Source organism: Hemiscyllium ocellatum, chromosome 11 (assembly GCF_020745735.1).
Source record: "Hemiscyllium ocellatum isolate sHemOce1 chromosome 11, sHemOce1.pat.X.cur, whole genome shotgun sequence".
Lineage (NCBI taxonomy): Eukaryota > Metazoa > Chordata > Chondrichthyes > Orectolobiformes > Hemiscylliidae > Hemiscyllium > Hemiscyllium ocellatum.
In genome coordinates this window covers 21,862,622-21,881,336 of record NC_083411.1, presented here as the reverse complement: position 1 = coordinate 21,881,336, position 18,715 = coordinate 21,862,622, and the positions used below count along the sequence as shown (strand labels likewise).

At 43.3% G+C, this 18,715-nt stretch overlaps 1 protein-coding gene across 3 annotated transcripts in view; it reads right to left on the bottom strand.

The window, feature by feature from the left end:
* col4a5 (collagen, type IV, alpha 5 (Alport syndrome)) overlaps window positions 1-18,715 on the bottom strand; it is a 257,193-nt gene that overhangs the window by 146,175 nt on the left and 92,303 nt on the right. For all 3 annotated transcript variants that reach the window (XM_060832454.1, XM_060832453.1, XM_060832455.1), the window contains 6 exons: window positions 14,690-14,749; window positions 11,421-11,510; window positions 8,937-8,981; window positions 6,836-6,880; window positions 4,874-4,936; window positions 4,730-4,783 (listed from right to left, as the gene is read on the bottom strand). In XM_060832454.1, the coding sequence (XP_060688437.1) occupies window positions 4,730-4,783; window positions 4,874-4,936; window positions 6,836-6,880; window positions 8,937-8,981; window positions 11,421-11,510; window positions 14,690-14,749 (357 nt within the window). The remainder of the gene's footprint in view (window positions 1-4,729; window positions 4,784-4,873; window positions 4,937-6,835; window positions 6,881-8,936; window positions 8,982-11,420; window positions 11,511-14,689; window positions 14,750-18,715) is intronic.

Here is an 18,715-nt window from a genome sequence, read left to right as displayed (position 1 = left end):
CTCCCACTGAATTAATTCAAAGTTACTCCACCTCTGCTCCCAAAATTGTCACACGATTCATTTTCACACTGCATTCACAAAAGTAAGCTGGAAAATCACCCAGCTCGTTCAGTTATTGACTGCGTCCTTCCAATTTGGAATTGTTTCTGGAGGAGGCACTATCTATCTAATGTTGGGTTGATGAACAACGATCGCAATGGTGGAGTACGGAACAATCTCGATTATCCGAATGAGACGGGCGGGGAGTATTTGGTTCGGATAACTGATTGTTCAGATAACTGATCTGATCATAAGCAAAGAAAGCATTTACGGGACCCTGAGATCTTGTTTGGATAATCCGAAGTTCGGATAATTGATGTTTGGCTAACTGAGGTTGTTCTGTAATTTCAATCAAATAAGGATCCCAGAAAAAAATAAATTTACTGTTAAAGCATGTGTTTCTCCCCCTTTGGAATGTCAGCAACAAGTCATCTTTCCAAACACAATAGTCATTGCCATGTGACAATCATTATATGGGGGCACTAGCTCATGACAATATGCATGATGAAGGTTCCTATGATTATCCTTTGTAAGTGGAGTAAAATACTGGGCTGTTTGGCTGATTGTGATCACAAAAAAATACATTCTAGTCTAGCTAGTGAACCTGTTGAAGTGAACAAGATCTAGGCCTGGACTTTTCAATACAAAGGTGGTCTTGAGGTAGTGTAGACTGAAGTTGCACATCACTAACAACTCTGATCTAGAGTCAGAGACTACAGTTTGGCAAACGTTCCAAATTCATTGAGGAAAATCTAAAACACAGTAAAGAGATTTACGATGTTTATTAGAAGAAGGTTGTGCGCAGGGATGCACCATAAAGGACTGGAACCTCTACGGTTTTCCATCTGAAATAACTGCACAGAGGCTGGTATCCAGTTACCAAGTCACCCTTCATTTGCTTGGCCAGCCAGCACAGAAGTCAGTTCCTGAACTGAGGAGATTCTAATCTCCTGGTTATATTTTTTTCCTGCTGAAAATGTGTTGCTGGTTAAAGCACAGCAGGTTAGGCAGCATCCAAGGAACAGGAAATTTGACGTTTCGGGCCAGAGCCCTTCATCAGGAATGAGGAGAGTGTGCCAGGCAGGCTAAGATAAAAGGTAGGGAGGAGGGACTTGGGGGGAGGGGCGATGGAGATGTGATAGGTGGAAGGAGGTCTAGGTGAGGGTGATAGGCCGGAGTGGGGTGGGGGCGGAGAGGTCAGGAAGAAGATTGCAGGTTAGGAGGGCGGTGCTGAGTTCGAGGGAATCGACCTACAGAAGGTGGGGGGAGGGGAAATGAGGAAACTGGAGAAATCTGAGTTCATCCCTTGTGGTTGGAGGGTTCCCAGGTGGAAGATGAGGCGCTCTTCCTCCAACCGTCCCAACAGCAGTAGCAGCAGTTATACACTGACTGTGACCCAGCCAGCAGAGAGTCAGTTCCCTAATACTGAGGAGATTCTAACTCTACTAGTTATATATTTTGCTTTTCTGGGGGAACTCTAAATCCCCTGGTTATATATATTTTTCCCTACCCCCATTAACACCGAACTGTCGGAGTGCTTATATTTTCCCCAGCACTCATGGTGTGTGTGTGTGTGTGCAGGTGTGAGACACAGCGAAAGACACAAGGTATACAAATCTTTATTCAATTTCCACCACCAGGAAGAAAGGAAACACCTGAGTGGCCAGTGACAAGCAGTGCCCTTCTCAGAGAGTAGTGCTGCATGATCAAACAGTGAAGGGGAGGGCAGGGATTAAATCAAAATAGAGTCTCTCTGGTTTTATATATTTTTTTTCTTCTACTCTTTTTTGTTTTTTTCTTTTTTGCTTATTTCTTTCCCCAGCACCCATGTTGTGTGTGTGCAGATGGGAGACACAGTGAGAGAGACACAAGGTGTACAAATCTTTATTCAATTTCCACCACCAGGAAGCAAAGAAACACCCGAGTGGCCGGTGACAAGCAGTGCCCTTCACATCAAAGGGCAATGCTGTGTGATCAAACAGTGAAGGGGAGGGCAGGGATTAAATCAAAATAGAGTCTCTCCTGGTTATATTGGTCAGCCAGGGCTTTCCTGATTAGGTGTTGCTGGAAAAGCGCAGCTGGTCAGGCAGCATCCAAGGAGCAGGAGAATCGACGTTTCGGGAAGGGCTTATGCTCGAAATGTCAATTCTCCTGCTCCTTGGATGCTGCCTGACCTGCTGTGCTTTTCTAGCAACACATTTTCAGCTCTGATCTCCAGCGTCTGCAGTCCTCACTTTCTCCTTTCCTGATTAGCCCAGGTTAACAACCATAATCAATGACCTCGTGTTCAATGATGTCAACCTGGTTCCTATCTCTATAAGAAACTGAACTGGACCAGCCATGTTTGCATTGTGGCTACAAAGACAAGTCATAGGTTAGGAAATCTATAGTGAGTAACTCATCTGATGGTCCCCAATGATTGTCCACCATCAACAAGGCACAAGTTTGGACTGCGATGGAATATTCTCCACTTGCTTGGGTAAATGCAACATTCAAGCAGCTGTTGAGGACAAAACAAGCCATTTGACTAGTATCCCATCCACAACCTTCAACATTCGCTTCCTCCACCTCCAACATAGTGGCAGCAGCAGTGTGTCTTCACTACAAAGTATACTGCAGTAACTCATGGATACTCCTAAAAAGCACTTTCCAAACTTGAGACCTCTGCTACCTAGACCATCAGAACAACCAATGCATGAGAACACCACCATGTACTAGTTCCTCTTATCACAAAACTGGTCTTTTTTTCTAAAAACTTCCTTTTCTCAAGGATATGGTGTCCTTGGTATTTTTCAGAGGGGTCATAAAACGGACCAGGCTCTGAATCAACTGGTTTAGCATAGAGATGATAAGGGTATTCTGAGGCCTTTTCATTTATACATAAAATATTAGACCAAAGCCTTTATGTTTTAGAAGTGATCTGTATAATGAAAGGGGAGTGGTCAGTCTAAAAGCTGAAGTCTTGTTTGAGTCAGTTCAGCAGTGGGCTGTGTGGAAACAGGCTGCTTTCTCTTTCTGCTCTTCTAACTTCAACCTGTAAGCCTGTGTTTTAGTTTTACTCTGTGTTTAAAGGATTTGTTTACTGGGACGGTTGTGTATTTTCAGAACAGCATAATTAAATTTAGTTTGGATAGACTGAGTTCTGTGGGTATTCGTATTCTGTTCTTTATGTTCCATTCTATAATGAATACATTTTTGTTTGTTTTAAAACCTGGTAGTCAACCTAGCTAACTTACGCTGGGTAATTTTCATTGTACACTTACCAAAATAAAATGCAAAGCTACCTGCTTAAGAATGTTTCAGTGATCTGCTCTAGGCCATAACACTCTCCCAGTTACAAACCACCCTGGCATGGATCTCACTGTTCATCCACTGATGCTGGGTCCAAGATCTGGAATTCCCTCCTAACAGTACAGTGGGTGTTCCTACATCCCAAGGCCTGCAGTAGTTTAAGAAGATAGTTCACCAGCACTCAGCTCAGGGCAATTAACAATGGGTAATAAACACTGACCAAGCAAGGGAAATTAGGGATAGGTAATAAACATTACCAATTAGGGCAATTAATGGTAGGTAATAAACACCACCAAGCTAGGGCAATGGGCGATGGGTTATAGACACTGACCAAGCCTGTGACACCCAAATTTCTTGAGCAAAATAAAAACTTTGACAGAGACATCATTAGAATGATACTAATTTTTGATGACGATACCAAATCAAGGGCAGCACGGTGGTACAGTGGTTAGCACTGCTGCCTCACAGCGCCAGGGACCTGGGTTCAATTCCCGCCTCAGGCGACTGACTGTGTGGAGTTTGCACATTCTCCCAGTGTCTGCGTGGCTTTCCTCCGGGTGCTCCGGTTTCCTCCCACAGTCACAAAGATGTGCGGGTCAGGTGAATTGGCCATGCTAAATTGCCCCTAGTGTTAGGTAAGGGGTATATGTAGGGGTATGGGTGGGTTGCGCTTCGGCGGGTCGGTGTGGACTTGTTGGACCGAAAGGCCTGTTTCCACACTGTAAGTAATCTAATCTAATCTAATCTAATCAAATTAGGAAAAAGAGTAGCGACTAAAGGAGAATGTAGGAGGTTAGAAAACAGAGTTTAACAGAGCAGGTGTGGAGATAGCTGATACGAACATAAGAGAGAAGGAGGAGCAGACCCTTCTGTCTTTAAAGTTCTGCCAGAAATGGAGCTGTGTTTCCTACTCCACCAACCCCTCACCCCCTAAATAAAAGCAGCCAGCAAATTATACCTCAAGGGAACACCATCTAAGACACATTGACTTGACTGGATTTAAATTGGTCAATAGTTACCCTTATTATTTCTAAGTATTGGAAAATCCCTTCTGCTGGGAATAAGGAAACAGCTGCAGGAATATGTTGCTGAGGTCTACAGTAATCAAAAAACTGAAGTAAGATTCACTGGAATATGATATCAAAAAAGATTGAGAGATTTTCACTGAGCCACGGTTGATTAAAGGGAACCCAGTCAAGGTTTTCAGTATCTCTGTCCCTCAGCACTTTGAAGCTTTGGATCAACTTGCTGTTTTAGATCAATATTTCCTTCTCTGGGATAAACAGGATCGAAGTTAGGACCACCAGCCACCTTAAGCTGAATGCAGTAAATCAAACACATCAGAGTCCATGTGCAGTTATCTTATTTAGCAGTACAGATGATGTTTGGATTCACTTACTGGACGACCCTGTGCCCCAGGATGGCCAGAACCACCTGGAAATCCTCGTTCGCCCTGTGCAACAGAAATAAAAATCCACGGGCATTAGAAAATGTTTAAAAATCTGAAATGAGAAATGGCTAAAATAACTTGAGAAGAACGTACCTTCGTTCCATTACAACCTGGGATGCCTGGAGGACCCGGAGGACCATCCTGACCTGGTAACCCCTGGAAAATAAAATGGAAAATAAATAAATGATATGTTACACGTGGCTAATTAAAAAAAAAGGGGGCAGTGTGTGCAGAAAAAAAAAAGGAAAGGACTACTTTTCCAGACAAGATCACATGTTTTATTCAATGCTTTCCACTCAGGGATGGTTTGGCAAGAAAATGAACAATGTCAATTGTGCCCTATGGGACAAAAGGACCAGTGAGGAAGTAAGCTGCCTGAAATGTTTATTTGTGTTTGCATGAGGCTATCCCAGACTGAAAAACCTCAGTTTACCATTCTTTTACAGGGCGTGCACACTGCTGGCCCATTGGTTGCCCATAGTGCTTTGAGGGCAGTTAAGAGTCAATGACCTTGCTGTGAGCTTGGAGTCACAAATAGGCCAGACCGGGTAACGATAGCACATTGCCATCCCTCGAGGGAATGAGTAAACATGATAAAGCTGATGACAATCCATGATGGTCTCATGGTCACTTTTGCTGAAACTATTTTTCTTTCTTTTTTTTCTGATTTATTAAGAAATTTCACTTTTTAGAAGAATATATTCCTCTATGGGCATTGCTGGCTGGTCCAGGGTTTCTTGCCCATCCCTAGTAGCCCTGGAGAAGGTAGTCCTTAGCTAATATTTTGAACTGCTGTTACAGAGGGAGTTCTAAGATTTTGAGACCACACTCCGTCCAACAGTGAAGGAATGCCAATACAATTCCAAGTCAGGATGCCTTGGAAGAAACCATTCCAGGCATGATTCATCTGTGTTTCAGCTCCTTGGCCTTTCCAGGTGGTGGAGGTCACAGTGGGATTCCTTTAATGGGATTTGAACCTGGGGATTATCTTTGGTATCTGGATGACTAGTTCCATGACTTTAACACTATGCCCACCGTCTCCCCGAAAATATCTGATATTTTTTTGATGTACATGGGCTCTTTTCAAGTAACTGCAATCATTGGGCTAATCTCTTGATTTTTGCATTGCTGATTTTGTGAAACTAAATGAAAGGGACAAGTATCATCCGTGTTACTATCCAATTGGAAAATGCATGCTTGCATTGTCAGGTGAGAAGCCTTTCGGTAAGGCCGCCATTTGTTACTGAGTCACACAGTTCACAAAACAAAACAAATACAAGTAAAATGGTTCCATAATTTTGCTGTGAAAAGGAAGCCAAATTTGCTACTGCAAACATTTGAAGCAAACCTTGGACATTTACATTTAAAAGGCATCTGAATAGCAAAGGTTTAGAGGAATATGGACCAAATACTGCAAATAGGACTATATTAATTTAGAATGTCTGGTTGGGCATGGAAGAATTGGACCAAAGGGTCTGTTTCCGTGCTGTACAACTCCATGACTCTGAGTGGTGGGATATACGTAGCCCAACTCTTAGTTTCCTTTTGCTGTTACTCCCACATTCCCCATGTGAAACCTAAGCGATGGTCCCAGGTTCATCATCCTGCATAGTGCCAGAGTTAAACAGAATCAGCTGGACAGTATGTGAACCTGAATAGGGTAGACCAAATCTACCGACAAAAAAACAAATCAGATGATAGCTATATGGATGAAAAACCCAAGGTCTATCAGAGCCTACGGCTTTGAGGCCCCAGTAAACATGAGGTGAAACAATGCAGCAAGTCTTCAGTTCACCATACTCAACAGGGGAGGAATTAAAAGTACACCTGGACCTGAGGAGGCACAGAAAAGGATATGGAGGGAGCCATGAGCAAAACAATATCCTACCCTGTTACATTTTCTGAAAAGTTTTTATTTCATTAAATTGGATCTTAAGGCCAATTAAAATAAAAATTAAAACATTCTCATCAAATATCATTACTTTTAAAATCAATGAGGAAAGCACACAGTGAGACATTGCAAAAACTTTCAAGAAAGGTTGCTTTCATACTTACTGGAACACCAGGGGTTCCGGGAAAGCCGGGAAGACCTGGAGGTCCCTGTCAAACCATGAAACAAAGGTCAAGTGAACAGGATAAACATGCGCAGGATCATTTTGATAACCAGCTCATGAAGAGTCAACAAATGAACAGTTGTAAACGAGTCACTTGGTTACGAGGTGCAGCATCCCCTCTAACCAGATGTAGATATGACCTTCACCTTGTAGTGCCCTCAGTGATGATATCACTGCCAGTGCAGCCATATTCCTGATACATGCTTAGCTTTCAAATTGTGGGCACAGCCCCTCTAACTCTCAAAGGGAGAGCCATATTAACTCAATATATCCATTCACAGTGGGTAGTGCTAGCTGAGACCAACATTTCACACGGAGTCGGGGAGCTATAAGAGCCCAATTTAGTCCATTGACAGATGGGGTACTCCTAGTTCGCACTATTATTTAATGAAAGGCAAGTATCAAGATTACACAAATCAATCACCAAAGGACAACTCAAAGGATACAACGGTACATTCACAAAGAGGGCATGTCAGAGAAGACAGCAACTCATTTATTAAAGGTTAGGTCCAGTGTACACAACATCCATATGCGGGAAGGCAGAGTACTTATCCAGACATACAGAACATACCAGGCCTTCACCACCTTTGTAAATATCAAAGACAATGTTGTCCCTTCAGGACGCTGACCTCTGTATCATCACTCTGACCTTCCATTCCCCACCCATCCGATCGTGTAGAGAAAAGAGACTCTCCCAACATACTGTCACTGAACTGCACTGTTTCAAATTTCCATGGAGGTCAGAGAGTCACTGACTCTTGGCCTCTGTCTGACAGGTCAGCTGGAGTGAGGAATTCAGTCTGGTTTTATCTATCCATGAGTGACAAGTAATTTAAACAGCTTTAGCCTCATTCCACTGTGAAACACAGCTGATGACTGTGCAATGAAGCCTGTACCATCGTGGATGTTCTGTGATATTTTCTGTGACATGGTACAATGTTTGTGTGAGAATTACATAGGGCTTAGTGAGTTTTGAGAAGATTTGTAGCTCAGGTTGAGGTTTTGGATGTAGGTTTGCGCACTGAGCTGTAAGGTTTATTTCCAGACGTTTCATTACCCTACTAGGTAACATCTTCAATGGACCTCATGCAAAGCAATGCTGAAAATTCCTGCTTTCTATTTATGTGTTTGGGTTTCTTTGGGTTGGTGATGTCATTTCCTGTGGTGATGTTATTTCCTTGGTGAAGTCACTTTCTGTTCCTTTTCTCAGGGGGTGGTAGGTGGAGTCTAACTCGATGTGTTTGTTGATAGAATGGTTAGAATGCCATGCTTCTAGGAATTCTCGTGCATGTCTTTGTTTGGCTTGTCCTAGGATGGAGGTGTTGAGCCAGTTGAAGTGGTGTCCTTCATCATCTGTATGTGAAGATACTAGTGAGAGGGGGTCATGTCTCTTTGTGGCTAGTTTGTGGCTTACCTACATCCATTACATAGGGTGTGTAACACCAGTGAGGCAGCTGGATGGTAACATGTTAAACTTACAGTAAAGCACAGGATGTTGTGGAGCCACAACAATATGCCAACAGGCAAGTGGCAAATCCTAATGCCCATTTCAAAACCTTTCCATTATACTAAGAATCTTTCAAGTGGAACAGGAATTACACCCTTTCCTAAACAGAGCGTATTGCATGATTACTGTATGGTAGAGCTTCACAAAAGCTGCTGGCTTTGTGCTGGCTCCATTCTAACACAGCTGATGTGGGCACTGCATCTTTTCTACAGGGGCTGAATGCTTACACACAACAGGATAGACACTTGTCAGTGTACACACATGGTATTGGAGAGGTTTGGTGCAGTAGTAGTAAAGTCCTGCGGGCCTGAAGGTCAATTCAATCCCCTCCAATCATGAAATTGCGTGATAAAATGTCCAAACTCATGGGTTAAAGAACCTTTTACTTTCCAAATAACAGGTGGTATAGTAACACAATGGAACTGTGGGACTCTCGATCACCTCCCACATTGCATAACTGTGGTAAATCTTGATGTCAAAGTGTTTAATTTGGCACCACCCGAGGGTCAGCCTCTCCCAGGTCTCTGTCACTTACTCTTATTCCTTTAGGTCCTGAAAACCCAGGTGGTCCAGTGTCACCCTGAAACAAAAAGAGAAAATTGAAACATTTCTTAGTGCACAGATTGAAGTAATAACATGCCTCATGCCTTTAGCAGATCCAGGCAGGAATCAGGCCTAGCAGCCTGCCGCCAATTGGAATCCAGTGCAAGGAGCCCACCACCAGTCAGATTCAAGGCCTAGCAGCTAACTGCCAATCAGACTCCAGCCTGATGACAATCAGAATCCCAGCCTGGCAGCCAACTGCCAATCATCACCTAGGCCTAGCAGCCTGCCAATCAGAATCCAGGCCTGGCAGCCTGCTGCCAATCAGAATCCAGGCTTGGCAGCCTGCTGCCAATCAGCTGATGACATGACATGGACTCTTCGAAGAAAAATGGCTAAAGGTATGATAGTCAGATGGCTACCAGAACCTGTGGGAAACAAACATCTGTGCTCCACTCTTCCCCCCCCCCCCCCAGTTCAAAAGACAATCAGAAAAAAACAAGATTATGAGTTCAATTAACACCTGTCCCTGAGTTAAAAACATTTTAAGAGCAAAAATCACAACTTCATTCATTCCCAGAGGAGTTCATTTGGTTGTACCTGAAATAATTCCACAGAGGTCAGTATCCATCACCAAGTTACCCTTTTGTCACATGTGGAGAGTCCCTGACACTGATCCAGCTTCAAATGTGTTGCTGGTCAAAGCACAGCAGGTTAGGCAGCATCTCAGGAATAGAGAATTCGACGTTTCGAGCATAAGCCCTTCATCAGGAATACCGAAACGTCGAATTCTCTATTCCTGAGATGCTGCCTAACCTGCTGTGCTTTGACCAGCAACACATTTGCAGCTGTGATCTCCAGCATCTGCAGACCTCATTTTTTACTCGACTGATCCAGCTTCCTCAGAGCCAGCTCTCGGAATGAACAGAACCACAAACACTTTTTTTTTTCTCTTTTTTTGTCTTTTTTAAAAGTGAAGAACAACAAGTCTGCAAATCTTTTTTATATATTCCACCACCAGCAAGAAAGGAAACACCAGAGTGGCCAATGACAAGCAACATCCTTCTTGAGAGACGGCAATGCTGTGTGACCAAAAAAAAAGTGAATGGGAGGGCAGGGATTAAATCAAAATAGAGTTGAAGGGGGAACACTCCTGTTCTTTTTTTTTAAGGCAGCTCTCAGACTGAACAGAAACACTCCTGTTTATTTAGTTTTTTTTAAACCCCCACACTACCGCCTAACTGCAGTAGTGCTTATATTTTCCCCAGCACCCATGGTGTGTGTGTGCAGGTGTGAGACACAGTGAGAGACACAAGGTGCACAAATCTTTATTCAATTTCCACCATCAGGAAGAAAGCAAACACCCAATTGGCCAGTGACAAGCAGTGCCCTTCACAAAAGGCAATACTGTGTGATCAAACAATGAAGGGGAGGGCAAGGATTAAATCAAAATAGAGTTTGAGGGGGAAAACACTCCTGTTCTTATCTGTCAGCCAGGGCTCCCTGATTGGACCAGGTTAACAACCCCAATCAGGGAACTCATATTCCAGGAGGTCCACCTGGCTGACCACATTACAATCACTACAATCCCAGACTCTTATGTACCCATTACACCCTTGCACACCCATTGACATTGAACGATCCCACTAAGGTTGTGAGACAGAAAAACATCAAGCAACTCAAATACTTCCAGGAACTGGAACTTTCGAAAGTGAACTAACATAATGAGCAAAAGCTAGGCTTTCGAGTAAACCTTCCATGTCAGGAATATTTGGAAAGCTGTTAGAAGGATGTAGGTGAAAACTCAAATTTGCTATTGCATAAGTAACGAGAGTGTGCATATTGATGTATGCTGTGGTACCAAATATTGGTGTCCTATGGTCAGGGTAGAGCGTTGACTATTATAAATAAAACAATTGACGTCACAAAGTAGGATTTGCAACCCTTGAAGAGCACTATAACAAAAATACAAATCACAAATAAAATGTACAAATTTAAATTACATTCCACTTCGGTTGGAGTACTGATAGACTGCAGCACCCCCAAGGCACTCACTGTTCAGATGAGGCATGAAGTGTACTAGAGGACACAGTGTGCTCCCTTATCAAGGATCCTCTGATGTAGACGTAACACCAAATGGGAGGCTGGCCGTGCAATCATCCCCTCTCCGCTTGATAAATCCTCTTTTTTACTATTGTGATATAACCAAATTAAACTACGTTATGGTGAAAGCCCGCTGGCGAGCACTGCAAGGATATATTCAGAGGATACTACAATTAAACTATCATTATGGGTTCTGGGGGGGAAATGATGATGCAGTCCAGCCACTGTGGTGCCCACCAAACTAACAGTGTGTTCGTAAAACTAACCTCAGTTGGAGATTTGAATTTGATTTTAAAAACAGAATTAGCCTCCCAACTCATCCAGCACTGCCCCGAGTGAGCTGAGAGTTTGACAGTATATTCCTTCCTCCTACCTTAAGGCCTCTTGGTCCCGGTGGCCCCTCTGGCCCTGGGAAACCAGGTAAACCCATGTGGCCCTCCAGTCCTGGCAGACCCCTCGCACCCTGTAAGGAGAAATATCATGAAGTTCACATTTGGCCACTGGTTTCATACTGCATTCGGAAACACAATCCTTCAATCACACAACGGAACGCCTGCTGTTATTTGATTCATTGTGCCCTCTGGTGTTTGGAACTAACTCCAATTTCTGACTGCATTCCACCGAAACAGTTCACGGGGACTGATGGCAGTGGCACATTTGGACAAGTTGGAGTTACCATCCGTTGTTGCAATGTGCTGCTGTGTGACCTCATTCCAATTCAATGCGCAGTTCCCCTCTGTCGGAGACAGCTGTGCGAAAGAGCGGGAATCCAGGAATTCTGACTGTACACACAGCTTTACATCTGGATATGAAATCTCCGGTGGGAGATAGGTGCACTGGGATGAAAGTTAAAAATCACACAACACCAGGTTATAGTCCAACAGGTTTAATTGGAAGCACACTAGCTTTCGGAGTGACACTCCTTCATCAGGTGATAGTGGAGGGCTTGATCGTAACACAGTATTTAAAGTCTCCTTTAAGCTACTCTTCACCTGGTTGCTAAGAGACAGCAGGGAGCCATGACAACAGCCTGCTGAGCCTTCTCCCACCAAGGCAGCGAAAATGACTGAGAATTCAGCTAGGGAGTGGAAGAGGACGCAAAGTGTTCTGAGGAATACATGCTTCACTCTACCAAGATGTCTCAGACAAACCATGGGGTACAAACCTCCCTTGGGATTTAGAAAAACAAGCACTTCTGGCAGAATTACTCTTCCAATCATTTCAAAAGACTTCCAGTCTTCATTAACTTTCATTCATTGTCCATCTGGGACTGGTAGAAAGTGAGGACTGCAGATGCTGGAGATCAGAGCTGAAAAATGTGTTGCTGGAAAAGCACAGCAGGTCAGGCAGCATCCAAGGAGCAAGAGAATCGACATTTCGGGCATTAGCCCTTCTTCAGGAAAGCCCTTCCTGAAGAAGGGCTAATGCCCGAAACGTCGATTTTCCTGCTCCTTGGATGCTGCCTGAACTGCTGCGCTTTTCCAGCAACACATTTTTCATCTGGGACTGGTGATGAGCAGCTGAGGTTGGTGAATGCTTCAGTAGTAGTGAAGTCATGGAAACGTCACGTGAACTGGTGTTATGCAGAAGGAAGTCAGGGCCACTTGATATTGAGGGAGAGGTTCAGAGAGGAGGAGAGTGCACTGAGATCACCAAAGTCATTCAGTACTAAGGCTGAGAAAAATAGGGCGAGGGAAAATCTCATGCTGGGGTTCGGAAGATTTTGAACCCGAGGCCACAGGATGGGCTAAGGTGGAGTTATTGAAGGTGGACCAGGGTTTGGGGAGAGACCAAGGTGTTTCTTTAACCAATCAGGTCAATGTTACCCATTTGGGCAGGGCAGGTGGTGGAAAATGCAGCCAGGTGGACATGAGATAACATGACCACGCAGAGTGGTTTCATCTTTCTTGGGAGATTACTGCCACATGAGTGCCATCTGGTGGAATATGTCTGCACTGCACTGTATTGGAGCCTGAGGGTTCAGACAGTCTGTAAAAACACAACACTGAAGGCCTGTATGACTTTACAAACACTGTAAGATATTACCAAGCAGCAAGTAATATTGTGAGAGAGGCAGATGACTGCATTAAGCCCAGGGATGAGTCAGTTTGTCAGCAAGTTGGCTATCCTGCTAAGTTTCTGCTCTTGTGATTCATTGCTGATGCATACATGATGGGCTGAAGGGCCTCCTCTATACCATGATAGTTCTGTGATTCTGTGACTTTCTGGGGCAGACATGGTGGCAAAGCAGCACAGGTTGAAGTTTAACAAAGTAAAACTGGTGACAACAGGTACTCTGAACAAGGAAACGCCAGGCACCTTCTCAGAGAGATGGAAGAGGAGACTTTGTCATATGACCAGGAATCACTTGGCCATTGCCACTGTAGCTCGGACCCCAGTGCAGGCTGAACTTATAGCAGGGAGCGAAGAAAGAGTGATCTTCTCAGGACACGTGGTCCTGATTAACTCTCTGTGCTGGACATTGGCTCAAATGGCCTGATCACATCTTCCTTTTCAACCAACACAAAGAATGGCCACTTCTGAGGGACTGAGGAACAGTGTGAAATGAAAGGGGCAGGGGAAGCATTCTAAATGAACACTGCTTCATGAGCGAGAGGATCTCAGGGACGCATCACGTACTTTATGGTGAAAATGTGCAAAAATCTAGCATCCTGCAGACTGAGAACGGAAAACTATTAGAACAGCGGAACTGTCCGTGGTCTTACACGCAGGAAGGTAAGTATATTTAAATCAAATTCAAGCCTGCACTTGTAGTGAGAGGTTCATTTCAATTAACCCACTCCACAAAACTCACACTCCACTGATTACTAGCTCCCTATTTTTATTCACCCGATTGGCACCCACTATACCCATAGCTTGCCAATGACAACATGGGTGATTTACTGGTGGCAATTATTAGATGAAAACATGCCACAGGTGATTGAGGGAAAAAAACAATCATTTAGCTGTGTAACAGATAGAAAAAAGGGCTCCTGTGTTGTTGTAGTAGTCCCTACCTATGCACCAGAAGGCCTGAGTTTAAATCCCACTTGGTTCAGGTGTGTGTAATAACATGGCTGAATGGGTTGATTAGAAAATACCTGTTGTTGTCACCTGTTCCCACATTCTGTCAGGTCTCAGGCATTCCTTCAGATACATTTGACGCTAACACCCTGTTGTACTGACTCACAATGAAGGGGAATCTTCCTCTGGTCCCATGCCAATTCTGACAGAGCTGCCCATAGGAATGCTCCACCTGGTGGGCAAAGCCTATGTCTGCAAGTTCAGTACAAAACTGACTTTGGAAGGTATTCAACTACTCAATCAGAAAGACATTTGGACAATATATGAATGAAAGGAGAGAGAGGTGACCTGTGACCCAGAATTAGCTGGCATTATGATAGTAAGGTCAAGTTTACTGTGACTTTCACAACATTACAATGTTTTGTCTGGAAGAAGCTTAACCATAGGATACTAATGTGTTCATTCAATATTGCGTCTTGATTGTCCCTTTCCACTATACAGTCATCTGAAAAGGTGGATGCTTTAGGTCAGTGAAAAGTGGTGCACAGTTTTCCTGGGAAGAGCCACCTCCAAACTCACTTTACTTACCTCCCCAGGAACAGGGTTTTAGAAACCTACCTTTTCACCTTTCACTCCACTGCAGTCACAACCTGAGGCTGGCGCACACCCATGACAAGCCTGAAAAAAGATAAATAATAGGTTTTTTAATGACCATAACTGCAGAATGCAAAAATGTCACCTCAATTCAAACAATTCCATCGATGTAAGGAGTGAGCATCACCATTCATTGATACAAACTGTTAACCAGCTCCTATTGACCAGATCAGAAAACCTGTATGCACCTGCTAGTTAGATTTCCTTGCTAATGCTGGAATTTTTTGACTTTGGTAAGTACTGTGCCTGTCAGAGATTCCCTCTGTTATGACCCACTTGGGAAAGTGTTCTGCTTCTCCAGCCTCATTACTTGCAGAGCCACGACAAATGTTATTGATTCAAACGAAGCTTGCAGATATCCCTATTTCCCTCTGTTGTAATTAACAGACATCAGTCACCAGCTCCCTGTACTTAATAAGAACCACTTTTTGTTATAAATAAGCACATTCTAATCATAAGTAAACTGCTATGAACCATCAAAAGAGTCATAGAGTTATGCAGCACAGAAACAAACCCTCAGCCCAATCAGTCCATCCCAAACATAATCCCAAACCAAACTGGTCCCACCTGCCTGTGCTTGGCCCTCACTCCTCCAAACATGTCTTCATGTAATTACACAAATGTCTTTTAAACTGCACCCACATCCACTACTTTCTCTGAAAGTTCATTCCACACATGAACCACTTTCTGTATTAAAAAAACTGCCCTCAGGTCTTTTTAAAATCTTTATCTTCTCACCTCTAAAATATGCCCCCTAGTCTTGAAATCCCCCATGCTAGGGAAAAGATACTTGCCATTCACTTTGTCTATACTCCTCATGATTTTATAAATCTCGATAAGGTCCCCTCTCAATCTTCTAGTGAAAGAAGTCCCAGCCTATCCAATCTCTGCTTATGATTGAACCCTCCATTCCATTCAACACATGATCCCACAGGGACGCTGTACATATACATACAGACAGACACAAACAAAAAAAAACACTGGTTTTATGGGTGGAGAAAAAAAATTGAGGAACACAGTTCAATAGCATCAGTCCACAGGGCTCATTTGCATGTTCTTTCTGAATTGCTGGGACTTACGTTTTTTCAATGTCCTTTTCTCTTAGCTCTTTCAGTTTTTGCACAAAGTAGAGAGTGATTGACACATCGTTAAGAAGACATTTGGTGTGTTAGCTTTTATTGGTAGAGGGATGGAGTTTCGGAGCCATGAGGTCGTGTTGTAGCTGTACAAAACTCTGGTGCGGCTGGACTTGTAGTACTGCATACAGTTCTGGTCACTGCATCACAGGAAGGATGTGGAAGCTTTGGAAATGATTCAGAGGAGATTTACTAGGATGTTACCTGGGATGGAAGGAAGGTCTTACGAGGTAAGGCTGAGGGACTTGAGGCTGTTTTTATTGGAGAGAAGAAGGTTGAGAGGTGATTTAATTGAGACATATAAGATAATAAGTGGGTTAGATAGGGTGGACAGCGAGAGCCTTTTTCCTTAGATGGTGGTAGGCAGCATGAGGAGACATAGCTTTAAATTGAAGGGTGATAGATAAAGGACAGGTATCAAAGGTAGTTTCTTTACTCAGAGAGGAATAGGGGCGTGGAAGGCACTGCCCTCAACAGTAGTAGACTTGCCAACTTTAAGGTCATTTAAATGGTCATTGGATAAACATACGGTTGAAAATGTCATAGTGTACAATAGATGGGTTTCAGATTGGTTTCAGAGGTTGGTGCAACATCGAGGGCCAAAGGGCCTGTACTGCTCTGTAATGTTCTATGTTCTGTATTAACTACAAAGTTCATTAGCTACTGGTTAAGGACAACAGCTTACAGCAACTGGTGGGAAGAAAATTTAACATCCTTCAGCTTTCAGGTATTTTTACTTCAGAGGGAGACATAACCTACCATCCAAATAGTCCGAAGGCTTCTCACTCTATCATTCACACCCACACGCTATCTGTTACGCAGGAACCAATCAAGGAATTGTCATCAGGCTGGTGACTATGGGGGTCTACAACTAGTCACAATTGCATAAACCGATCAGCTACTTGTTGCAGAACAAATAATTCTCTGCACACACCCCTCTCTGCCAACTGTCTACAAATATCTCTCCGTACAGCTTGACGAAAGCACTACCCACACACAATGAGTAACTGATTTTGAAAAGTTCAGCATTTTCATCCACAATCCCAGTTTTTAAAATAGTCTTGTTTTTTCCATTTTCGTCCACCATCAAAAAATACAGCAAGTAAACGATATGGTCTCGATGCAATCACTCCAATGGCCTTTACATCTTATAGGTGGACATCCAGGCAATAAATGTTTAAATGCAAAAAATGGTTTAACATAAAAGCTGAGGACATGAAAGAATCTAAATATTAGTTTGTGTTCTACCCCTGATTCTCACTCCTCCTCTCACAAAGGGACCTCGAAGTGAAGGAGCCATTGGGAAGTAGTGACCATCATACAATAAGCTTCAATCTGCAATTTGAGAGGGAGAGGGTACAATCGGAAGTGTCAATATTTCTGTTGAATGAAGGGAACTATGGAGCTATTAGGGAGGAGCTGGCCAAAGTTCAACGGTGCAATACCTTAGCAAGAATGACAGTGGAGGAACAATGGCAGGTATTTCTGGGCATAATGCAGAAGTTGCAGGATCAGTTCATTCCAAAAAGGAAGAAAGATCCTATGAGGAAGCATGGGCGGCCGTGGCTGATGAGGGAAGTTAAGAAACATATAAAGTTAAAAGATAAAAAGAATAACATAGCAAAGATAAGTGGGAAAACGGAGGGCTGGGAAGGTTTTAAAGAACAGAGGATTACTAAGAGGGAAATACGCAGAGAAAAAAATGAGGTACGAAGGTAAACTGGCCAAAAATATAAAGGAGGATAGTAAAAGCTTTTTTAGGTATGTGAAAGGCAAAAGAATGGTTAAGACTAAAATTGGGCCCTTGAAGACAGAAACAGGGGAATATACTACGGGGAACAAAGAAATGGCAGAAGAATTGAATTGGTACTTCAGATCTGTGTTCACTGGGGAAGACACAAGCAATCTCCCTGAGGTAACAGTGGCTGAAGGACCGGAACTGAAGGGAATTTATATTTGCCAGGAATTGGTGTTGGAGAGACTGTTAGGTCTGAAGGTTGATAAGTCCCCGGGCCCTGATGGTCTACATCCCAGGGTACTGAAGGAGGTGGCTCTAGAAATCGTGGATGCGTTGGTGATTATTTTCCAGAGTTTGATAGATTCGGGATCAGTTCCTGCAGATTGGAGGGTGGCTAATGTTATACCACTTTTTAAGAAAGGTGGGAGAGAGAAAGCAGGAAATTATAGATCAGTTAGTCTGACCTCAGTGGTGGGAAAGATGCTGGAGTCTATTATAAAGGATGAAATTATGACACATCTGGATAGTAGTAACAGGATAGGTGAGAGTCAGCATGGATTTATGAAGGGGAAATCATGCTTGACTAATCTTCTGGAATTTTTTGAGGATATAACTCTGAAGATGGATGAGGGAGATCCAGTAGATGTAGTGTACCTGGATTTTCAGAAAGCTTTTGATAAAGTTCTACATAGGAGGTTAGTGAGCAAAATTAGGGCGCATGGTATTGGGGGCAAAGTACTAACTTGGATTGAAAGTTGGTTGGCTGATAGGAAACAAAGAGTAGTGTTAAACGGATCCATTTTGGAATGGCAGGCAGTGACCAGTGGGGTACCGCAGGGATCAGTCCTGGGACCGCAGATTTTTACAATATATGTTAATGACATAGAAGATGGCATTAGTAATAACATTAGCAAATTTGCTGATGATACTAAGCTGGGTGGCAGGGTGAAATGTGAGGAGGATGTTAGGAGATTACAGGATGACCTGGACAGGTTAGGTGAGTGGTCAGATGCATGGCAGATGCAGTTTAATATGGATAAATGTATGGTTATCCACTTTGGTGGCAAGAACAGGAAGGCAGATTACTATCTAAATTGAATCAATTTAGGTAAAGGG